Source organism: Phodopus roborovskii, unplaced genomic scaffold (assembly GCF_943737965.1).
Source record: "Phodopus roborovskii unplaced genomic scaffold, PHOROB, whole genome shotgun sequence".
NCBI classification, from domain to species: Eukaryota; Metazoa; Chordata; class Mammalia; order Rodentia; family Cricetidae; genus Phodopus; species Phodopus roborovskii.
In genome coordinates this window covers 34,229,205-34,254,429 of record NW_026126433.1, presented here as the reverse complement: position 1 = coordinate 34,254,429, position 25,225 = coordinate 34,229,205, and the positions used below count along the sequence as shown (strand labels likewise).

The window sequence follows — 25,225 nt, the reverse complement described above, 5'->3', positions numbered from 1 at the left end:
ATCAGAAGATCAATGTATTTAAATAATAATATTGAAAGTACAAATGTGTCTCTATTGCCCATGTTAATAACCAGCCCTGAAAAGACTGGTACTGCAGTCCAGTTTTATCCCAGGGTCCACTCTAGACTGGGCCAAAGACACCGCCAGGATTGTACTGGGCCAGGTGCTGTTGCAGAACCTACCACATGAGCAGTGTGTATGTCTGGCTCTCTCCTTCTAGTGTCATGTCACTGTCTGGCTCAGGGCTTTTATTATCTCTAAGACTTCCTTTCTCACATGTAGTCACTGAGTCTCTGTAGTATTTGGAGTTACCCTCTCAGCTCATTCCCCCACCGAGAGATGCCCAGGGCACACCAGTGGATGGACTCCTTTGTTGCTTGTCTATTCCACTTGCATACACCTGACTTTAACAATTTAACCAACAAGCACTTCTCCTGTGTCTTTGAAAGACAGAGCAGAGATCTGACAGCTTCAGACCCTCGCTTAGTGGCCTAGCAAGTCAAGGGCTCTTCTTGGTGAAGGCCTTTTGTCCCTGGATAGAAGCAATCGAGGTGTTCTTCTCAACTCAAGAGAATCCACAGGTATGTTCGCCAAACTTGTTGGTGAAATTTGTCCACAGGAACTATTTTCCCAAGGGAGAAAAAGTAGAAGGAAGGAAGGAGGGAAGGAAAGAAGCTATCATTTACAGAACAAACAGCAAGTAAATATTTTGTGATGGATCCTTTTATGTAAATAATATATTGACTACATAGTCCATTAATATAGGTATTTTTCTTATTTTACCAGCAGTATATCTGAGAGTGTTCTGGTCAGTTTTGTTGTTATTGTTGTTTGGGGATGGAGTCCAATAACCTGTTATATTCACGGTTCTATTGCTGTGAATAGACAATATAACCAAGGCAACTCATAAATAAATATATATACATACATTCATACACACACACACATATATATATATATATTTAAATTTCATTTTACATTTCAACCAAAGTTCTCTTGATTCCACACCTCCTCCTGCCCTTTGTCCCGCCTATCCCCCAGCCCACCCTGCATCCACTCCTTCCAACAGGTAAGGACTTCCATGGGGAGTCAACATAGTTTGGCACATTAAGTTGGGGAAGGACCAAGCTCCTCCCCTCTGCATTAACTCTGAGAATGGCATCCCCTTATAGGAAATGAGCTCTAACAAGCTAGCTCATGTACTATGGATAGATCCTGGTCCTACTGCCAGGGACTCCTCAGATAGCCCAAGATTTACAACTGTCTCCCAAATACAGAGGGTCTAGTTTGGTCCCATAGAGGTTCCATAGCCATTAGTCCAGAGTTCATGAATTCCCAAGAGCTTAATTCAGCTGTCTCTGTATATTTCTCCATCATGATCTTGATCTCCCTTGTTTACAGATTCCCTCTTTCCTCTCTGTCGGGAGTGGACTTTGTAAGGCTGCAATCAGAACCAGCCGAGCGACCGGGGTCCGTACCTGAGTGGGGGAGTGTAGATGAGGGAAAGGCTAGCTATGGACTATAAAGAAGAGAGAAACACAGAATAAAAGTCAGGAGGGCAAATCAGTCAATACTGAAAGGCCAATAATTTATTTTTCAGCACTCTTATATACCTTATCCAAAAAGGGGAACACAGTATCATGTATACAGAACAAGCAGACTTTTCTTCCTCACTTATTCTAAGGGTTCAGTAACCACACCTTAGCTCCAACTTCTTGTTCCCTATCCTTGAGAGTCAGAAGTAGCCACACCTCAGATTCAAGTCTGTTATTTAGAATATGACAGCCAAACATCCTTCTGTAGCCACACCTTTGACATTTAGGTCTTATGACTTGCTGAGGACAGCTTTGAACTTTCTTTCCTTGTGCCAAGATGGAGTTCAGCAATTTTTATAGGCATCCACACCTTTCTTTGACTGGATTCTGAGAGTTTGTATCAATGTTCATGAGGGGGAAATTGGTCCATAGTTCTCTTTCTTTGTTGTATCTTTGTGTGATTTGGGTATCAGATAACTGTAGCCCCCTAAAAGGAGTTTGACAATGTTCCTTCTGTTCCTATTGTGTGGAATAATTTGTTGAGTATTGGTATTAGCTCTTCTTTGAAGTTCTGGTAGAATTCTGAAGCCATTTGGTCCTGGGCATTTTTTGGTTGGGAGAATTTTAATGAATGCTTCTATTTCCTTAGGGGTTATAGATCTATTTAAATTGTATATCTGCTCTTGATTTAATTTTGGTATGTGGTGTTTTACCTATCCAGAAAATTGTCCATTTCTTTTAAATTTTCCAAGCTTATGAAATACAGTTTTTTGAAGTATAACCTGATGAATCTCTGATTTCTTCAGTGCCTCTTGTTATATGCCCTTTACACTTCTAATTTTATTAATTTGTATATTTCTCCCTGCCTTTTGATTAGTTTGGATAAAGGTTGTTTGTCTTGTTGATTTTCTTGATAAACCAGCTCTTTGTTTCATTTATTCTTTCTATTGTTCTCTTTGTTTCTATTTCATTGATTTTAGCCCTCAATTTGATTATTTCCTGGTATCTACTCCTCCTGAGTGAGTTTGCTTCTTTTTGTTCCAGAGCTTTCAGGTATTCTGTTAATTCCCTAGTATGGGATTTATCCAATTTGTGTACTATGAACTCTTCTTTTAGTACTGCTTTCATAGTGTCCCATAAGTTTGGATATGTTGTATTCATTTTCATTGAATTCTAGGAAGTCTTTAATTTCTTTCTTTCTTTATTCTTTCACACAGGGGTGATTCAGTTGGGCATTATTCAGTTTCCATGAGTTTGTAGGCTTTCTGAAATTTGTGTTGTTGTTGTTGAATTCTAACTTTAAGCCGTAGTGACCCAATAAGATACAGGGTGTTATTCCAAATTTCTTTTGTATCTGCTGAGGTTTGCTTTGTTATTAAGTATGTCACCAATTTTAGAGAAGGTGCCATGAGGTACTGAGAAGAAGGCATATTCTTTTGTGTTTTCTATAGATGTGTGTTAAGTCCATTTAGGTCATAATATTGGTTAGTTCCTTTATTTCTCTGTTACATTTCTATCTGGCAGATCTGTCCAGAGGTGAGAGTGGAGTGTTAAAGTCTCCCACTATTAGTGTGTGTAGTTTGATGAGTGATTTAAGCTTTAGTATTGTTTCTTATACAAATGTGGGTACTCTTGTATTTGGGGCATAGATGTTCAGAAGTGAGACTTTATCTTCATGATTTTTGCTGCTACAAATATGAAATGTCCTTCATCATCTCTTTTGATTACTTTTAGTTTGAAGTCTATTTTGTTAGATGTTAGGATAGCTACACCAGCTTGTTTCTTAGGTCCATTTGATTGGAAAATCTTTTTCCAACCCTTTACTCTAAGGTAATGTTTGTCTTTGAAGTTGAGTTGTATTACTTATATGCAGCATAAGGATGGATTTTATTTTATTTTTTATCCAATCTGTTAGCCTATGTCTTTATAGGTGAATTGAGTCCATCAATAATAAGGGATATTCATGACCCTTATTGCTAGTTCCTGTTATTTTTGTTTTTGTTGTTGGTGGTGGTAGTATTGTGTGTTTCCCTTCTCTGAGATTTGCTGGTGTGAGATTATCTATTGCCTGTTTTTTTGTTGGTGAAGCTAACTTCCTTGGGTTGGAATTTTCCTTTTCTTTTTGTAGAGCTGGATTTGTGGGTAGGTATTGTTTAAATCTGGTTCTGTCTTAGAATATCTTGTTATGGTGATTGATGGCTTTGCTAGGTATAATAGTCTGGGCTAGGATCCATGGTCTCTTAGTGTCTGCATAACATCTGTTCAGGACTTTCTGGCTTCATTGTTTCCATTGAGAAGTTAGGTGTAATTCTGATAGGTCTGCCTTTATATGTTACCTGACCTTTTTCCTTTGCAGCTCTTAATATTCTTTCTTTATTCTATATGTTTAGTGTTTTGATTATTATGTGGCAAGGGGGCTTTTTTTGATCTAGTCTATTTGGTGTTCTGCTAAGTTTCTTCTACTTTCATAGGCATTTCCTTCTTTGGGTTGGGCAAGTATCCTTCTATGATTTTGTTGAATATATTTTCTGCGCCTTTGAGCTGGACTTCTTCTCCTTCTTGTATCCCTTTTATTCTTAAGTTCGGTCTTTTCATGGTATCCCATATTTCCTGGATACTTTGTGTTAAGAATTTATTGGATTTAACATTTTCTTTAACCAATGAATCTATTTCCTCTGTAGTATCTTCAACATCTGTGATTCTCTCTTGCATTCTGTTGTTTATGCTTGCCTCTGTAGTGCCTGATTATTTATCCAGATTCTCCATTTCAGAATTTTCCCAGCTTGTGTTTTCTTTATTGTTGACTCTATTTCAGATTTCAAGTCTGGAACTGTTTCCTTCTCTTGTTTGATTGCTTTTTCTTGGTTTTCTTTAAGGGAGTTGTCAATTTCTTCCAATTTTTTATTTGTCTTTTCCTCCATTTCTTTAAGGGAATTTTTCATTTCCTCTTGAGGGTATCAATCATCTTCATGAAGTTACTTTTAAGGTTATTTTTTTTCTCCTTCATCTGTGTTGGATATTCAGGTCTTGGTGTTATAGAACCACTAATTTCTGGTGGCGCCATATTGCTCTTTATGTTATTGAGTGAATTCTTGCATTGTTGTCTCTCTATCTCTTCCTCCAGTTGGTACAGGTGGAGCCTGTGTTTCAGGGGGTCCCTCTTCCTCCAATTGGTGCAGTTTGTGGCTGTGCTCCTCCAGGAGCAAGCAGGGCAGAGCCTCAGGTGGTCACTCCTCCAGGTGCAGGCAGGTCTGTGACTCCTGTGGTCAATGATGCAACAGAGTATCTCATACAGAGGATGGCACTGGATGCTGGCTGGGACACAGGTGCTTTTTCCCAGAGAGACTTCTTAATATGATTTCTGGAAGCTACTGCTGTCAGTGCTTCCAGGCTGCCATGGCTGTCTGTGCTCTCTCTCTCTCTCTCTCTCTCTCTCTCTCTCTCTCTCTCTCTCTCTCTCTCTCTCTCTGACACTTCTGGTCCAGCCAGGACTGCTGTCATGCTCCCTCTCTCTCTGACACTTGGAGGCTGAGGCTGTGGTCCACTACCAAGATTCCTCTCCAAGACAACTCTTTTTACATCATTTCTCTGTGTAGCGCAGGCTGGCCTGGAACTCACAGAGTGCTGACTCCCTGAGTGCTGGGATTAACGGTGTGTGCTACCACAGCTCAGCCAATGCAACTCTTATAAGAGAAAGCATTTAAATTGAGAGCTTGCTACAGTTTCAGAGGTTTAGTTCATTATTATCATGGCAGGAAGCATAGGCAGGTGTTGGAGCAGTAGCTGAGAGCTACATCTTGGTCCACAAGCAGAGAGAGACTCTAGGTTTGACATGAGCTTTTGAAACCTCATCCAACCCCCCTCCCAGTGACACACTTCCTCCAACAAGGCCACACCTCCTAATCCTTCTAATCTTTTCAAATAGCTCCATTCTGCTGTCTAAAAACTCAAATATATGAGGGTATGGGTCCATTCTTATTCAGTAGCTAAGCTCAAATCTTATCCTGCTGCTTCCAATGTCCATTCTCATTTCACCTTAACTCTCTCTAAACTAAAAGACTCTCTCAGTTGAAATTACTTGGAAATACACAATGAGCCAGGTATGAGACACCCAACCTCACACAAGGCTGAACACCAGTACATTTGGTACAGGAAGCCCTGAGAAATCCCTCAAACCTGAGCAGAGGGGAAGAGTGAGCCTCAGGGACAGGGTCACAGGACACCTCATGCCCTCAGCTCAGCAGCACACCCACACTGGCTCAAGCACCAGAAGCACACCTGTGGGTAGACTCTATCTCTCAGAGCAGTGCAGATATCAGCAGTGAGGAACACTTATGCTGGGTCTTGTGGGCAGCATACACACATGCTCTCATGGTCCCCCATGTGATGAGTGGTACATGCAAATAGAGTTGCTCTACTGCAGTGTATGTATTAATTTACTAAACACAGCCCCATTCTCCAAACTTCACATATGAATTCTGGAAAACATTACTTCTGGCTTGATATTATTAATGTGATTGAACAGGTTTTCATGTACTTCTTGACTATTACCCACCCATGTCAATTTTTCCAATTGGTATATTGTTTTATTATTTTTTCCCTTTTACTGAAAATAGATTCTTTTCTCATAAGAATTTTCTTTTCTATTATTAATTTAAGTTTATTTTCATATTAAGCATAGGGATATTTTGTATATTTCAAAATGTTTTCTTTAGGTTATTAACCTTGTTTTAATTTTGGAAGTTTGTCTTATTATTTTATATGTATGAGAAGAACATTTTGCCTGCATTTATGTATGTGAAATATGTGCCTGACAGGTTCCTGAGGAAGTAGAAAAGCAAGGCACACAGAAATGTGACAGCTAGTCCAAGGTCACACAACTAAACAGAGATAAGGCCACTATTTAAATCAAAATAATCCAATTCCAAAACCTACAATTTCTAATCAAACTATAACACAACTTCCAACCAAAGAGTAAATAAGAATATTTCTGACACTACATAGGTTGAGCCTTATGTCAAGAATTCTCTTCTGACTGCCATACAAAGCTTTCCTTGATCTTCACACAGAGCATACCATGGTCAAGAAAGTTGCAGTGATTGGAGCCGGCGTGAGTGGCCTGTCATCTCTCAAATGCTGCTTGGATGAGGACCTGGAACCCACCTGCTTTGAAAGAAGTAATGACTTTGGAGGATTATGGAAGTTTGCTGTACGTATCTTCTTAGCTCAGCAATCATAATCAGTTGCATGCTACATCTGCTCACTTGTGGCAGCATGAGCTTGCTTTGATGATCAAAATGGGAGTTCTCTGCATCAAGCTAAATATGTATATGGTGCCATGATAAATACTGTGTTGGGTGTAGTCTGAGATGTAAGGAGCCTTAGAAATGGGCAAGGACATGGAAAAAGAGTGAATCTGACAATATGATAAATATCAACATAGTTTGTAAGTTTGCGGGGAATTCTGGACTTGCAAATTCTAAAGGTAGAAGAGTATCACATCCTGCAAGCTTGACAGTCTTGTTAAATAAAGAATTATACACTTGTGAGGATGAAGTTGGAGTAAAGTAGTGGTGATACAACTCCCACACACTGTTCAGATCTTATGGAGGACTCATTCACTCAACATGTACTGACCATGTCCCTCTGCCAGGATGCAATGGTGCACTTAGTAGGCAGGGCCCCACCACCCTCCACATAGTCAAGAGAACAGAAAGTCATGTAGCATGAAAAGCTGTGAGATTCAGATTGCCAGGGCTGTAAGATTCAGATCACCAGGGTGATCTCAGGGGTTACTGTCTGCAAACCCCTGACTCCCAGAAGACCTATAGTAGAAAGTGACAGGGAAAGAAGAAACTTGAGAGAGAAATGGAGATTGGCTTCAAACAAATGAAGTTCATTGGTGATTTTGTTGTTTTGTTTTTGAGTGATAGAGATCAATACCAGAGAGTGAGTTAAGGAATACAGGGGGAAACAAAGGTTCCTAGTGCATGATGAGTCTTTCTTGATGGTTGAAAAGGGGGAGGGAGAGAAAAGGCTAATGGGGGAGGCCATATTTTGTTCCTAAAATTAGAATCTTTGATATTTTTGATGCTAATGGAAATAATATAATCATTAAATATGCACAGAGTGTAGTGAGGAAAACTATCAAACAAATCCCTAGAGAAAGGCAAGAAGAGAAATGTCCAGGATGAGTGGAAGGAGTGAGTATGACAGGTGAAGATGGAACAGCCAGTCAAGACTGACCATGAGCCTTACATTTGTGGAATCATTTAAGGACAATTTTTGCTGTCATCAGCTTCTCTGTGATGGAGCAAAAATACTGCACTTAATTATTCCAGTCCAATAAGGATATCTTATCAGGACAGCATGGGTACCCAATGTTGGGTATTCTAGTACTCTTTACAATTATAAATAGAATGCTAATTGCTCTGAACCAAGGCAACTGAGATTCTCTTCCAATTTCTTCCTTCTTTCCTCCATACTAATACCTCCCCTATAGGAAACTTCCAAGGATGGGATGACCAGGGTTTACAGGTCACTAGTGACAAATGTCTGCAAGGAAATGTCATGTTACAGTGACTTCCCATACCAAGAAGATTATCCCAATTTCATGGATCATAAGAAATTCTGGGAGTATCTCAGAGAATTTGCTGAGCACTTTGACCTCCTGAAATATATTCGGTTTAAGGTAAGAGAGTTTGGGTTATGGAAAGTTCATGAATGGATGCTAGTCTAGTCAGTGAACTAATGGAAATGAAACTTTTCTTTCATTTTCATCTTGATAGAAATAAGATAGGTAATGTCTTCACTGTTCCTTACTCAAATCATTAAAATACTGGATTCCCTGATTCCACTACTAAATGTCAAACTCTCTGTCTTAGGGCTTCTATTGCTGTGAAGAGACACCATGATCATGGCAACCCTTTAAAAGAAAACATTTCATTGGGGCTAGCTTATAGTTTCAGAGGTTTAGTTCATTATCATCATAGTGGATCATGAAGAAAAATGGTGACATGCAGGCAGACATGGTGCTGGACATGGAGCTGAGAGTTTTACATTTTGATCCACAGGCAGCAGGAGACTGTGTCATATTGGGCATAGCTTGAGCATATACAACCTCAAAGCCTGCCTTCATGGTGACACACTCCCTCCAACAAGGCCATATCTACTCCAACGAAGACACACCCCCTATGTCCCACTCCCTATGTCCCAAGCATTCAAACCTGAGTCTATGGGGGCTATTCCTATTCAAACCACCACACTCTCGTTTAGGATAAAATTTAGAATCTTTCCCTGAGAATAAAGTAAGAATAATTCTATTTATGAAACCCATTGGGAAGAAATAACTACAACTCTCAACATAGTATGGTGGATTTGCTTTCCTGGTTTTCCCCAACTCATCTGGAATTATAACTCATTTCCTTCTCACCAAAAAAAATGTCATGCTTTATCATTTCAATGAAGGGATTTGGTTGTCCTAAGTCCTGGTCCACATAGGAGCACCTGTGGGAACATACATATTAATTTCTCTAAGAATGAGATAACTTATAACCTTGTTTATATCACACTACTTGAAATGGCAGATGGGCTGTTATACCAGTCACAGTGTGAGAGTCAAAGGAAGTGTTTGTCTTGTGCTTATAGACTACCGTGTGCAGTGTAACAAAACGCCCAGACTTCTCGGAAACTGGCCAGTGGGATGTTGTCACAGAGACAGAGGGCAAACAGGACAGAGCTGTATTCGATGCTGTCATGGTTTGTACTGGGAAATTCCTGAGCCCCCATTTACCTCTGGAGTCCTTCCCTGGTGAGTCAACTCTACCTGAGACCATCAACAATCTTTTGGGTTCTTCTAGAAGAACAGTGACTTACTTGCTCGTAATAGAAAATACTTCTGCAGGCTTATAGGCAATATTACATTTGTTTGAAAATTACATGTACAAAAATACTTTGAATGGTAAAAACTACTATTTTGTGTGCAGTTTTACTATTTCTGTACTAATATAAATACTGTGGTTGAAGCCTCATCATACATGTCTACTTCAATACAGCAATCAAATAAGACTTAATGTATCAGATCTGTCATTTTTTTTAAAGGGCTTTAATTTGAGGGAATTGAGTTATAAATCATTTGAATCAGGGCTGGTCTCTGATTCAAAACCTTGAAGTAATATAATACATAAGTTAGACAGGTAGTTTTTAAAGTAAACAAGCCAGTAATTATATATTTAAATGAATAAGTTCACTCTTTAAAATTGCCAATGACACTTCTCAGATCATGGAGCTTTAAAATCCCCTTTTAAAACAGTTCAGCACATTCTTTTTAACATACTCGTGATTGGCAAACCTTCTTCTTTGCGGTGATAATTAGTTATTTAGAAATCTGATGTCCACTCAAATACAGGTGTGACTAATAAAATTAGGGTAGTGAGGATTGCTGTTCCTATTCTGTCAGTTCCTAGTGACCCTGAAAGCAATAAGTAAGTAAAGCTTTGATTTTTTTTTTCTGTTGTTTCTTCCTATGTGCATGTGATCATGGTATTTGTTGTGTGGCATATACACGTGTGTACAGACACACAAAGGTGAGAGGAGAATGTTGAGTGTCTTGCTCTTCCTGGCCCTTCCACTAGGCTGATAGCCAGCAAGGCCCAAAAGCATCCTGACTTCAACTCCAACAGCATCTGGGTTCCATGCATAGGTGAGGCCACATCCAGCTTTCTACATGGATGCTGGGATCCAAACTCAGGTCATCATGGTTGCATAACAAGTCATCTTTCATAAATCTTATGAAAGCCAATCACAAATAAGCAGACTGTCCTATTCAAAAACTGTGTTTAGAAATAAAAATTGAGTGAGAATTCAGTCCACAGTTTCTCAGGAAGCAGTATTCTAAATGGTGTCTAGGTTTGAACTCAGAAATTAAACTCAGACAGATCATCATGTTTGATGGCTTGTCCTTTGACCCACTGCACCCTCTAATGACTCCTCATCAAAGTTTTTAGACATTTTCCTTTTTGACAATTTATTTCAGGCTATTTTGTTCTAGCTATTATATATGGAATTATTCTATTATTTTCTATTAATTTCTATGTCTGATCACTTTCGATTGTTATACAGCAATAATACTGATTTTTGTATGTTGGTTTAGTATTCTACAATTATGCTTAATTAGTCTTATGGGGGCTTGGGGGAGTTATGGCATTTTCTGTATATAAAATCATTTTATGTATAAACAATGAAAACTTCCTTGTCTCCAAACTGAATGCTCTTATCCTTTCTCTCACTTTATCGCTCCAGCTAGGAATTCCAGTAGTGCACTGAAAAGTAGAAATCACAGGCACCTGTGCTCTGTCCAAATGTACATGAACGCTTTCAGTTTTCTTCCTATTTGATATGATGTTGTCCATGAGCTTATTTTACATGAACTTGAGTATATTCATGTACACTCAGAGTGTGCATACTACAGTGTCCATAGAGAAATCAGAGGACAAACTGTAAAAGTCAGTTCTCATCTTCCACCATTTGGTTTCTGGGAATCAAACCCAGATTGTCAGGCTTATCAGCATGCACCTTCACCCATCTTAAACCATCTCTCTAGCCCTGATAAGGATTTTTAATCCTTCCTTAAGTGTGATACAAGCAATGTGTCTCTGTGTCTCTGGGACTTCCCTACCATTGGACACTGCAGAATTATAGCTTAAACATTTCAAATCATTTCTTCATTCCCTCAGGAATCCACAAGTTTAAAGGACAGGTCCTACACAGCCAAGAGTACAGAATTCCAGATGCCTTTCAGGGCAAGCGCACAGTAGTGGTTGGTCTTGGGAACACCGGAGGAGACATCGCGGTGGAGCTCAGTAGAACAGCAGCTCAGGTACACTATTTCTAAATCAGAGCCTGCGCTATTAGCATGGTGGACAATGGCTACAGAGAAGTTGTCAAGATGATAAATACCTTCTCAATTGGCAAATTATGATGGTATGAAGTAAGTGAGGGAAAACCCCAAAGCCACCCTTGGTCTGCTATGTCAGGAGATATACTTGGTAGAACTTGACTATGTCCAAAAGACTCGAGAATAACCACATAAACACCTAATCACAGACATTGTTCAAAAGTGATTTTAAGGAATATGACCAATTAGGCAAACTGCTCCACAGAAGGCAAAGCTCTCATTCATACCCTTTCTTTCTCGTTCCCTGTTTTTCTCCCTCTCTGTCTTCCTCTGTGGTTTTATCTCTCTATTCTACACACCGACTCTCTTTCTATCTCTGACTATTGTTTCTCACTTTTCTCTATTGAAATAGGATCTTACTATGTAGCCTCACAAAGCCTTAATTAAACTCTTGCTTCAGACTCCCAAACTCTGAGATTACAAGCAACCAATACCTAGCCATCTTTTTTTCACATAAACTCTCTAATTTCTGTCAAAACCCCATGTTAGAATCCAACGGTAAGGTTGTTTGCCAAATGTTTCTGTATTAGTTAAGATTTCTATTGCTGTGAAGAGACACCATGACCACAGCAAACTCTTCTAAACAAAAATATTTCATTGGGGTGGCTTACATGTTCATGGGTTTCTTCTATTATCATGGGGGGACAAGGAAGCATGCAAGCAGACATGGTAATGGAAAAGAAGCTGAGAGTTCTACATCTTGATCCACGGGAAGCAGAAGGAGTCTGTTCCATACTAGGTGTAGCTTGAGCAAAGGAGACCTCAAAGCCCACTCCCACAGTTGTACACTTCCTCCAACAAGGCCACACATCCTAATTGTACTACTCCCTATGGCTAATGGGGGCCAATTACATTCAAATTACCACAGACTCTAACTCTTGTACTAGATGTCAGATCTGTTCTTTGTTTTAATACAAAATCAATCTTCAATTTGTACTTATACAGGATGATTTTAGAAATTGCAAACTCACAAGTTAGAGATCTATTTCACATGTATATATCTAGGAAAATTATTAGATCTCAAAAGAATAGATTTATATTTAATTTGATTACAATTGCTTTCCTAAACCTTTTAATTCTGTATTATTCATATGTTAAAAAAAATATTACCAGACCAGAGCCTGAAGAGCTAGCTCAGTAATACAAATAAATGCTTGCTACAAAAGCATGAGGATCAGAGTTCCATCCTCAGGACCCACATAAAAAGCCAGCATGTTAGGGAAGCAGGTTCCTGGGGCTCACTGGACAGCAAGCCTAACCTAATATTTGAGCCCCAGGTGCAAGTGAGAGATCCTGACTCAAAAAAACCCAGATAGATGGCTCTTAAAAAAAGGACACCAGAGGTTGACCTCCGGTCTCCACACATATGTACACACACATTTACACATAACTGTATACCACAAACACACATAGAATCACCAGACAAATACATAATACCTACAAATAATACAATCCTACTTTCATAATTTTATAAATAATATAATGAAGAAACAACATATGCAAATCAAGTGATACGTTTTTAGGATAATTATAGCAACAAAAACATATGGTCACACGTAGATCTATGTTAGAAAACCAGAATATAATTTGAAATACATCAAAGAAAAAAATACTTCAAAGTGTTGGATGTGTGTTTCCTTCTTATTTTTCTTTTCAGGTGTTTCTCAGCACTAGAACTGGCGCTTTGGTTTTAAGCCGCTCTTCAGGTGGTGGTTACCCTCTCAATATGATGACCACAAGAAGATGGTGTAATTTTATTGCACAAGTTCTGCCTTCATATTTTGTAAACTGGGATAAAAAGCTGCAACTTAACCATGAGAATTATGGATTAAAAATTGCAAAGGGGTACTTAAGTTTTTATTTCATGGGAAATCTTCAGTTCATTTTCATTACTTTTATTAATATGTACAAATTTCACATATTAGTAGAGTTCCATACATGCATATAGTATCCACTATTCAAAGCCAACGTTTTTTTCCATCCTTCCTCTCCCTGATATCTTTCCCATCTCTAATAGCCACTATTCTGATCTTAGCTTCTACATATGGAAATGAAGTACAACACTTTACCTTGTTTTTGTTTTATGTATTTTGTGTAACATATTCGAGTCTCTCAATTTTTCTATAGCTGGAAGATTCCATTCTTCTTTAGACTAAAAATGTTCCTGTGAGTGAGTGAGTGAGTGAGTGAGTGAGTGAAATAGAGGGAGAGAGAGAGAGAGAGGGAGAGAGAGTAGACAGAGACAGTTACACAGATTTTTATACATACATTTGGTTTTGTTGTTTTATTTTGTTTTTCCTGTACATTTTCTCTTTTTTTTTCCTTTAAATTTGAAACAAAGTTGTTTTACATGTCAATCCCAGTCCCATCACCCTCTCAACCTCCCCTATCATCTCCACCAAACCTCAGCCCATCCCCTTTCCGCTCCCCAGGGAGGGTGAAACCTTCCATAGAGAACCTTCAAATTCTGTCATATCATTTGGGGCAGGGCCTAGGTCCTCCCCCGTGTGTCTAGACTTAGAAAGTATCCCTCTATGTGGGATAGGCTCCCAAGGTCCATTCCTATACTAGGGATAAATACTGATCCATTACTAAAGGCCCCATAGACTGCCCAGTCCTCCTAAATAACACCCACATACAGGGAGTATATGTTGGTTCTATGCTGGTTTCCCAGGTATCAACTAGGGTGCATGAGCTCCCCCTTGTTCAGGTCAGCTGATTCTGTGAGTTTCTCCAACCTGTTCTTGACCCCTTGACTCCTCCCTCTCTGCAACTGGATTCCAGGATTTCATCATGCATTTGTTGATGAGTATTGAGGCTGACTATATCACAGTTAAAATAGGCATGCAGATATCTGTTTGGAATGCTGACTTTATTACTTTTGGATATATACCTAGAATTGAGATAGAGAGAGTATATGATAGATACAGTCTTAATTTGTTTGTTGTTTGGTTAGTTTTTCTTGTTGTTGTTTTGGAACCTCTCTATGTTATTCTCCATATAGTCTGGAGAATAATTTACATTCCCACAAAGAGAGAAAATATTCCTCTTTTTCCATATCTTCACTCACATTCTTTTTTTTTTTTTAGAAACACAATAGCCATTCTAACTGGAGTGAAAGGCATCTTGTCAGCTTAATTTGGATTTTTGATGAGAAATTTTAAATCATCATTTCTCACTCTATATTATTCAGAACTTTACATGTTCAGCACTGTCTTTCCTATTACAAACTTATTTCCCTAAGTCATCGTCCATAAAATTACACAGCAGTTCTTGAAGTAGGCATATTCTCTGTCTAGTAACAACAGTAGTAAATTCACAATGCTAGAATAAAGTCAAGGATGGAAACTTTATTTCCGATTTGAAATGAAATTTAACTTAGCTTTGAAGCATCTTGAAACTGCTATCATCTATTAATACAATTCATGCAGCATCAGCGAACACAGATGATAGGTATGGATAAAAAATGTCTAGTCTGACTGTGATTATAAATGTGAATTCCTAATAGGATTTCCTGAAATATTGTATCTTAACATACTACTCCATAGAATAATATATTAGGAAGGAAAAAACTTTGAGCTTCATGTAATGTCATTAATGTCATGATTATAATATAGGCCTAACTATATTTTAAAGTATAAGAAAAACAAGTGGCAGATTATGATGTGACCTGTCAATTTTATAAAGACCATATGTCTGATATGATTGTATAATGATGAAAATAGCCATCTATGTAAATAGACTAATAGTTTTTACTTTTAGACAAATAGTTTCTTACTGATTTCCTCTTGACCTATTATAACTTTTGGAGATCTGGATGATATGAAACCCCAAATTGATCATAAAATCATTAGTTGCATATTCTACCTTTATACTTTAAGCATTTCTGTGCTATAGGAATAGCTTTGTGGTAAACCACTTGCCTGGCATGTGTGAGGCCCTTGGTTCAATCTCCAAAATAGAAAAAGGGAAAAAAGGAAGAAAAAGAAACAAAATCATTGCTCTAGAAGTGAATTCCAATGGATAAAGTTATAAACAAAGTGCTACTGATATTGTTTGGTGTTAAAGTCACCCGCTATCAAGGCTGAGAGCCTGAGTGCAGCCCCCAGACACACAATAGGAAGACCAGCCCCTGAAAATTTCCTCCTCTGTGTGTGTGTGTGTGTGTGTGTGTGTGTGTGTGTGTGTGTGATTTTTAAAAGGGAATTGTAAACCAAGTTAAGGAAGAGTAGTTTTCCACATTCCTTTCTACAGAGAGCATGGAGATAGCGTGTTTTATAAACATAGTGGTTGTTTATTAGATTGCCAACTTCAAATTAGACACTGGTCAATTCACTTCCTTGACTTGGTAGATAATTTAATTCAACTAACTGGAGAAATCATTTGCTACAGTCACCTATAGTGAATATTTTTCTCCTCTTTCAAAGGCAAAAACTAAAATTTATTGTGAATGATGAACTACCAACCTGTATCCTTTGTGGGAAAGTCACTGTGAAAGCTGGCATCAAGGATTTTACAGAATCTTCTATCATCTTTGAAGATGGAACAATAGAAGCCAACATTGATGTGGTGATCTTTGCTACAGGATATGAATTTTCTTTTCCCTTTTTTGAAGAACCTCTCAAAAGCCTTTGTGCAAAGAACATCATGCTATACAAGCAAGTATTTCCCCCAGGTTTGGAGAGAACAACATTAGCCATCATTGGCCTGATCAGCTTTACAGGATCTATCTTAGCAGGCACAGAGCTCCAAGCACGATGGGCTACAAGAGTATTCAAAGGTGTGTTTGCTCTATTTAAACATAAATGCTATCAATCTTAAAATTAGTGTCCTGCCATTTACCTAGTCAAACAGACATGAGCTAAAGTAATATAAAATACTAGAAGCCAACTTAGTGAGCAATTAATTATATATGTGTGTGTGGCATTATAAGAGATATGCTTATGTCATTCTATCTGACTGAGGGAGAGCTATGCTGATGGGATGAGGTTATGCAACAGAGTTGATCAAATATTTTAGATTAACTGAAGTTTAGAGATCCCATTATCAGTCTTACCATTTGTCACTAAAGGTAGAATTCTATATTGCTTTTAAAAAATGATGTCGAGATAATGCATCCTGTGAATACAATTGAGATCTTGTGCTGGAGAAATGGCTCAAAGGTTAAGAGCACTGGCTATTCTTCCAGAGGTCCAGGGTTCAATTTCCAGCAGCCACATGGTGGCTCACAACCACCTGTAATGAAATCTGGCGCCCTCATCTGGCCTGCAGGCAGACATACAGGCAGAACATTATATACATAATAAATAAATCTTTTTTTTAAAAATTGAGATCTCAAGAGAGTGGCTATCAGGTGTGGCAGAGCAGAGACTCTGTGCCACACTGCAGCCTATAGCCTCAGCTCTTCCTTCAATCCCAGAGACCTCGAATCAGGGACCGAAAGATCTTTGGCTTCACTACAGAAAGAATTTCAGGATGAGCCCATCTGAAACAGCCCTGGAGCTGATTAAAGAGGGCTTTTGGGAACAAAGTAAGGCACATCTAGGCTTCTCAGAAAATCGCCTTTACAGTAGCAATATATGGTAGGGGTTTTGGCTTCCTAATTTTCATCTTGAAGGGCTGCAGGGGAGTCTGAATAAACTCAGAGAGTGGTAGGTACCCTATGCCTTGTAAAGAATTCAGCTTATAAGGAAAAGTTCCAGGTCTGAATGAAGACTCATGGGGGATATTTAACAGTCTTGTCTTTGAACTCCCCCAGAAAATATCTCAGACAGGAGAAAAATAATATAGTTTTATGCCTTAAAGCATGGTTTATTTTTATTTTAACATTCTTTTCTATGTTAAAGGAATTCTGTGTGTATGTGGGCAACTTTCACAGCAATTGTCAATTGTGCTGGAATTCTTGATTCTCATCTGGTGAGAGGCATCAACCAGATTCCATGTCCTCATAATTGTCCCTGTTTTCTATCCTGCCTCATAACTGTTCACACATGCTTATAAAAATATTTGACCCTGGGCATTATTCACTGTTGGTTGTTGCACCAAGAAGCTAAGGGTCCTAGAGGCACAGCCTGAAGGATCCAGTCCCAGCACTGGAAATCATTAGCTTTGTAAAGACCTTGTAAGACTTCAGGTCCTTCATCTAGATAGTATTTTTGAAAGTTTTTTTTTTTTTTTTTTTTTTTTTTAATGGGTACCTTCTACAAAGCAGTCAGTGGAGTCCTTGATCCACCTTGAAATCCCACTAAGTGGTAACTGTTGCTCATACTGTTGCATCCCACCACACCAATTAGGTTAGCAAGCATTTTTTATGACAATGTTTTTTATTTAACTTTGAAATAAGCTTGTTTTACATGTCAATCTCACTTCCCTCGCCCTTCTCTCCTCCCCATCCCCCTACCAACCCCCAACCCATTCCTGCTGCTTAACAATATTTATTCTTTTATGTGTATAAGTGTCTTGGCTACATGTATGTGCTGGATACCTTGAAATTGGTCATAAGCTGTCATATAGGTATTGGGAAATGAACATGCATTCTTCGCAAGAACATACAGTTCTCTTAGCCTCTGAGCTATCTCAAGTAAGGTTGGTGACCTATGGCAATTACAGTGTAAGGTTACTCGTGATGATTTTTATTTGTTAAGGATACTTGCTTGGCCCAAATGTGAGTGCTGTTTATATTTAAAAATAACACAGCTACAGTTCTTTAAAAATGCTTGCTAGGCCTTCTGGTTAATTCATAATGTGAGTTTGTTTAACATGTGTTTTGTAGTGCTGGTGTTTGAACACAGGGCCTTGCATGTGCCATGCAAAAACTCTACCCCTGAGCTACACTCTCAGCATTTTTTTGACACGGGCTTTTACTAAAATTTCCAAGCTGACCTCAAACTTGTGATCCTCCTGCTTCAGACTATTGAGCAACTCAAATTACAGGCCTGCACCACAAGGCCCAACTGCAAACATGCTATGTGAATGGAAGGGGAGGGTAAGACAAGTTTAGAAGATCCTTATATTACAGGAAAAGAATCTCAACTTTTCATTAAATTATCAAAAATTTGTATTTCCTTAAAGCCAATTAAAGTGCTTTCACAGCACTATACAATTACATTAAAACCGCAGAAGACCCTCTAATACCTAGTGTTGTTTATATATAATGAGCTGTAAAATAAATATTAAAATAACATAGTTGGCAAGACACAGCTTGATTGGCCCATACCATGTAAGTAATTGTGTGATCCACTGGAGAGCTTCCAAGAGGCACCTAAGCAAACAGTCTTGCTAGTTTTTAGCAAGATAACAGAACCCTGGCAGCAAACATAGCACAGAGCTGCATCAGGCCTTACTCTAAGGATATTGCACCACACCCTAGAGTGGCCACTTGGTACCAGGCAGGGCAGGACTGGCCAGAATAGGATGGGGGACAGGATAATCAAGGTCAAAAGTAGCCTGAGTAAGTAAGTGAAGTTTGGGTGGGGGGAGCAGATTCACATAAAGAATGACGCTGGGAGCTGAGCCACTAGAGAGAGGAAGATCAGGGTCCATTTGGATAGGCTAAAATGAAAATGAGCTGGGGCAGAGGCCAAGTTCTGCTACTAGGAGGTTTGTCACTGCTCTAGAGGAAGTGGGACCTGAGAGGACGGAGTCAATAAATTAGGCGGGCTGAAGTCTCAAACAATAGCCAGTTTTATTCAGCGCATCAGACAGTTTATAAGCTGAGAGTTATGAAAGATCACATATAACTGGCAGTGGTGGCGAATGCCTTTAATCCCAGCACTTGGGAGGCAGAGGCAGCCAGATCTCTGAGTCTGAGGCCAGCTGGTCTACAGAGTGAGTTCTGGGATAGCCAAGTCTATGCAGAGAAACACTGTCTCAAAAGCCGAGAGCGATGGTGGGGGGGGGGGAGGGAAGGGGGGAGTCACATGAGTAAAGTTCTTGTGAGTTCAAGCTGTATGCAATCACAAGTGGCAAAAAAAAAAAAAAGGTTTTTTCCATAGAAATATATAAAGAATCATTTAAACACCATTTAATTGAATAATGGCAGCAAGCAATAATGAGTAATCTGAAAATAAACTCACTCATATCTGATACACCTGGGAGGAGCATGAAAACACGCCCAAGAATAGTTCCATGGCTTGAAGAAACTGAGGTCACGAGACTCCTATTTTCTTGGAGTGTTCCCACAAGAACTCAGAATTCTCCTTATACTACTCCATTCCTGGACTGTGATCCAACAGAGGTGGTCCTCACAAGACACCACAGAGCTCCTCTGAGGCTGAGACCGAGCACATGGGAGACTTCCAATAACAAAACTCCCTTCTGTGACACATTTGACTTTGCAAGGTTACAAAAGTGGTAGTTCTAAATGTTTCTCTTTAAACAACTAATGGCTTTAACACACACACACACACACACACACACGAATCATATAGGAAGGAGTGTTACACAATATAATATAGATTGTGTTGAGGGGGAGAAAGGGGAACATGACAGTGGATAGAATTCCAGCAACTGCTGGAGCAGATGTGATGTCTGCTGTGGGTAGTACAGCTGAGAACCTGGCAATGAAGTTCCCTGGTTGATAGGGTCTCACTTCCAGGAAGTTCCCTGTGTAGTGTACCTCCACACTAAGTTCCAGGGCAGGAGTTGAGGGAGGCCAGAAATGAAAGGATGCAGAGTTTAAGAAAAATAAAAGCTAATGTCCTTACTGTTGCTTCTGCTCTTCCCCCACAGGACTCTGTAACATACCTCCACCCCAGAAACTTATGGCCGAAGCCACTAAAAAGGAGCAGCTCATTAAAAGGTATGGAGAAGTATAGCTTGCTTAGTTTGTAAGTTCTATTTGACCACCTATGACTCAGTGTGCATCTGACCCTGTCTTCCCAGGAAATCCGTTCTGTATGATTTACTCTCCACCTCGAAGGCATGAATATACAAATATTCACCTGTATTTGCTCTGTCTCTTCTTCCTCACTCCTTAAATTTAATGAGCCCCAAAATTAGATCCCACTCCCGGATAGCCTCATCCTGGCCTGGAGTTTTAAATACCATCATATAACTGTGGTGTCTAGATATGAACTTTTTTTGCTATGTGGCCTAGGCTGGGATTTGACTCCTGAACTCAGGTAATCTTCCTGTCACAGCCTCCCCGGTAGCTGGGATGATTCCTTTCCCTGTCCATACATGAAATGCTTTCTGGTCCAGTTCACTCATTAACAACATCTTATTTGGACAGACAGGGCTTAAGCTACATGTCATACTCAACACCACAAGCTTATTTCCTAACTGCTTTCTTTCTGCTTCCTATAACAAATTTGCCCTCACATATGTGCTTGCTAAATAAATGCCCCATGCTCTTTCTTTCCAACATAGAAAATCTTTCCCAAAATCAAGTTTGATTCTAGCATAGCAGTAACAAAATGGTAGGACAAGGAGAAAATCTTATAAATCAGGAAATGCATAACAGGGGCTGATTAATGAATATAATTTATCTTTTTTTGCCCATAGGGGTGTGATTAAAGATTCCAGTCAAGACAAACTCAACTTCATTTCCTACATGGATGAGATCGCTCAGTGCATAGGCTCAAAACCCAACATCCCACTTCTACTCATCAAGGATCCAAGACTAGCCTGGGAAGTTTTCTTTGGACCATGTTCTCCTTACCAATATCGCCTAATGGGCCCTGGAAAATGGGATGGGGCCAGAAATGCCATCCTGACCCAATGGGACAGGACCATAAAACCAATGAAAACTCGAATTGTTCCTAAGTCCTCTGAGCCTGCCTCCCTGTCACATTACTTAAAAGTTTGGGGGATACCTCTTCTATTTTCTTCTCTTATACTTTTCTATAAATCTTCACTTTTTCTTAAATTGGTGCAAGATAAACTACAAGGAAGAGTTTTCCCTAACCGTATACTATGGTTCATTCCCCAGAATCCATGAGTTGTTATCTACTGTGGCAATGGAGGAAGTATCTGGGCACCCTTGTAAACACACTCAAATACTGACTCAGTCTCCATAGGGTGGGTTGTCTTAAAGTAAGGCTGCCTCTTGTTTCATCACTTTTTTTGTGCATTTATTTGCCCTTCTACCATGTAAGGACATAGTACAAATCTCTCACCAGAACCAGCCACTATGTCCTTGAACTCTCTGACCCCAGATCCATGAACAAAATAAACTTCTTTTATTTTACCCATTTCGTGTATTCCATTGTGGTGATGAGAAATGGTCTGAGAGGCCTAGTTACTGGTTTCTGGGAATTATTATGATTGGTTGTGAAAGCTGCATCAAGTCAAGATAGTTCCATCTCAAGTGTCTTATGTATGCCTCCTCTCTTTCCCATCATATCTTCCAAGTTCAGGTCCAGACATCTCTTACCCAAAGTCCAGGATGTTATACTTTTGTCTCAGTACCTTCATTCTCATATGGATTTCTAATGCAGAGTCTGCCCTCTGTCTAAAGCTGTTCTAAACAACCATATGATTAATATTTCTAACAAGATCCTGGTAGAAACAAGATGTAACTCCAATTGGCTTTTTTGTGAATTGTTTTATTTGTGTGTATATGTGTGTGCATAATGTAGAAGGTTCATATGTGTGTCATGGCACATGTGTTTTAAGGTCAGTGGACAGCTTTGCAAAGTGGGTTATCTCCTACTTTTATGTGAGTTCAAGAGATGGAATGGAGTATATGCCAGGCTTTCTATGTAAGTGCCTTTACCTGCTGAGCTGTCTCACCAGTCTGTGAAGTTTTAGTATTAAGATCATGTTTAAAAAAAAAAAAAAAAGATGTGGGCAGTGGAGGGAAATTATAATGAATATCTGCCAGACTGGTAACAATGACTTTACTATCCTGGAACATGAAGAAGCAAAGGAAGAAAGAAATTATTAAAATAAAAAAAAATGGCTACATAGAAAGAGCTACCTAACACTTGCAGTACCCTCAGTCAAGTGGTAAAGACAAATAAGATGACCCCAAAAAAGGCAAAACCTGGTGGAATAAAGTCTCTTTCTTTGCTAATCAATCCTTTGGCAATGTTCCCTGTTGGCTGAATCCAACTAAAACCCAGAGGGCAAGTCCTCCTACTAATTCTGCTTAACACTCTCCTATGTTTACCTTGCTATATGTGTGAACTTTATTGAAACTCCAAGACACAGCGGATCACCCCTGTGCAGTGACCACACCTCACATACTATTCTTTCTCTTTTGTTATTATGGTATCCTAGTTTCATTTCTGTCCCTGTGATAAAACACCCTGTCAGAAAGCAATTTAGGGAAGCTTTTACTCACAATTCCACATTACAATTTATAGCAGGAAAGTCGAGGCTTTGGAAACTTAAAATGTTTGGTCACATCCAGAGCAAGTGCAGAGAGAAATTAATGCATGCATGTTTATATTTTAGCTAGCTTTCTCTACTTTTATACAGATCATGGCCCAGTCCCTGGAATTGTGCTACCCACATTCAAAGTGGATCTTCTTACCTCGTTAACATAATTAATAAAAATCCCTCACAGACATAGGCCAATTCTCCACTGGAATTCTATTTCAAGGTGATTTTAAGAGACACCGTAAGTACTTATCGCATGTAAAACCACATATCTTTTAGTTTGAGGAAGTTTGTGTTTTTGTGGAGTTTGGTGTTTGGGGAGTCTTTGTGGTTTTGTTTTTGTTTAAGACAGGGTCTCATTGTGTGGCTTTGGCTGGCCTAGAACTCACAGTGTAGAACACACTTGCCTTGAACTCATACAGCAGTCTGCCTGACTGCTGTAATTTTAAAAATGTGCCACCAAGCCCATACTATCACTTGACATTTTATATCTCATAATAAATGATGGAACCTTCTAACAAAACGTTTTATTCCAAGTATTACTTAATACAAAGCACTTCTAAATAAATATTTGATTATTTGATGAATACACAGTGACTTCACTGACTGACAATTTTCACCTGTCTTCATCTATCCTCATTCTTCTGCCAACAAAAAGCCTCACCTCAAATTAACTAAGCTTTTTAAACAAGCAAGAACATGCCAGCAGTGGTTACTCTTTAAGTAAAGGACAATCCATGAGGCAATTAGAATTGGAACTGCTTGGTCACTGTGAGACATGTGTACTGCTTAAGATGACTAAGAAGGAGGAACCCGGGATAACTAGAAGGGATGAGAAGGAGACCTGGATTTCTCAGCTCCCTTGTGAGTTCGGAAGCCTTGGCCAGAGACCTTGGCCTCAGTGTCATCATCCGGAAAATGGTGGTACTAATAACAGGCACTCATCTGAGACCTGCGGAATGTGTGGTTCAAAGTAAACTAACTGCTGATTGCTGCAGAGTTATTTTCCATTCTCTGGATTAAAAGAGTTAAAAAAAAAAAAAAAACTACCTCTTGTTCCCTGCTGCTGTTTTCATGTTATATAAGAATGTATTTTCAATTATTCAAAGTGGCCCTTCTTTTATGGCTGGTTAATGTGTCTAGGTTCTTACTGACAACTCCCCAGTACAAGGGGCAACTTCAAACCCAGCCAAAGCTGATCAACCACAGATAAAAGTATTTATCTATGCTATTGCTGTCTCTCCAAGTCCCCAAGGAAGGGGACAGAACAGCGATGTCTTGATTAGCTTATCATAACTTAGATATATCATATACTGGCCTTTTCCCTATGTATTAATTTTCAAAGAAGAAATCAAAGAGAAGTAATTTTTCCTGGTTCACACAAAGTGGGAGAGAACCCAGGTATTTGAACCCCTAAAGCCCATGCTATCACACTGGCTGCCTTGAGAGGCAATGCCTTTGCTTCCAGCCATCTCTGTTTATCTGATACTGAAGCCCCAGTCTGAACACCTTGGCACTGCTGCTACCAGAGAGCCTTTGCTGCTTACTCACTCCTCCTTGCTAACTCTACACTTTGAACAAATCTCTAAATTGTGCATAGGTACCAATGCCATGACTTTAGTGTTCAAAGTACAGATGATTCCAGGAAATGGCCATCACAACTCAATCCATTTTTAAATGAGAATCAGAATCTCATAGTAATAATAGGTTTGACCAAGACTTCATCATCAGAAATTAAATTGAAAATAAATTTGCTTTGCCTTTTATTTAACAAAGTACTGATTATAATTGGGAATGTAGGACAGCAGGGAGTACCTTGTGACAATTTATATGACAGCAACTTAAAAGCATCTTTAGTCTCACACTACTTTCAAGACTAGAATATAAGATAAATGATTTTTTAAAACTTTTATTACATTTATTTATTGTGTGTTGTACATGTGCATGCCATGAAGATCATAAATCAATAAAATCAAATTAAAGACCCAGATATAAGTCCAAACCATATGGACATCTGATTTTTGATAAATAAGCCAGAAACACACACTGGAAAAAGGATAGCTTCTTCAACAAATGGTACTGGTCATGCTGGATATCAGCCTGTAGAAGAATGCAAACAAACACCTTGCCCAAAACTCAACTCCAAATGGATCAAAAACCTCAACATAAAACCAGATACACTGAACCTGAAAGAGGAGGAAAGCAGGGAATAGCCTTGAACTCAGAGAGTGTGGAACTGATCTACGTCAAAACCCAGCTATACCACTCTTAGACATATACCCAAAGGATGCTCCACCCTAACAAGAACCAGAGACTATACAGCCCAGAGATATAGGGTACAAAAAACAAAACACTACTACTAGTCTAAAAAAATGTATTAATAAAATGATTCCTAATGATATTCTGCTAT

The 25,225-nt window shown here is 39.0% G+C and overlaps 1 protein-coding gene across 1 annotated transcript; it reads left to right on the top strand.

Moving 5' to 3' along the window:
• Nucleotides 1–451: 451 nt before the first annotated feature.
• Nucleotides 452–21,683, top strand: Fmo4 (flavin containing dimethylaniline monoxygenase 4). The gene is made up of 9 exons (XM_051186115.1): nucleotides 452–581; nucleotides 6,605–6,744; nucleotides 8,038–8,226; nucleotides 9,183–9,345; nucleotides 11,270–11,412; nucleotides 13,148–13,335; nucleotides 15,918–16,270; nucleotides 20,221–20,290; nucleotides 20,995–21,683. The coding sequence occupies exons 2-9, from the start codon at nucleotides 6,613–6,615 to the stop codon at nucleotides 21,428–21,430; spliced, it is 1,674 nt and encodes a 557-aa protein (XP_051042072.1). The 5' UTR covers nucleotides 452–581; nucleotides 6,605–6,612; the 3' UTR covers nucleotides 21,431–21,683.
• The last annotated feature ends 3,542 nt before the right edge of the window (nucleotides 21,684–25,225 follow it).

Coding starts and splice junctions, on each gene's coding strand:
- Fmo4 (XM_051186115.1), top strand. CDS start 6,613: ATGGTCAAGAAAGTTGCAGTGATTGGAGCCGGCGTGAGTGGCCTGTCA. Junction 13,336..15,917: donor GGATTAAAAATTGCAAAGGG/GTACTTAAGTTT, acceptor CCTCTTTCAAAG/GCAAAAACTAAAATTTATTG. Junction 16,271..20,220: donor GGCTACAAGAGTATTCAAAG/GTGTGTTTGCTC, acceptor CTTCCCCCACAG/GACTCTGTAACATACCTCCA.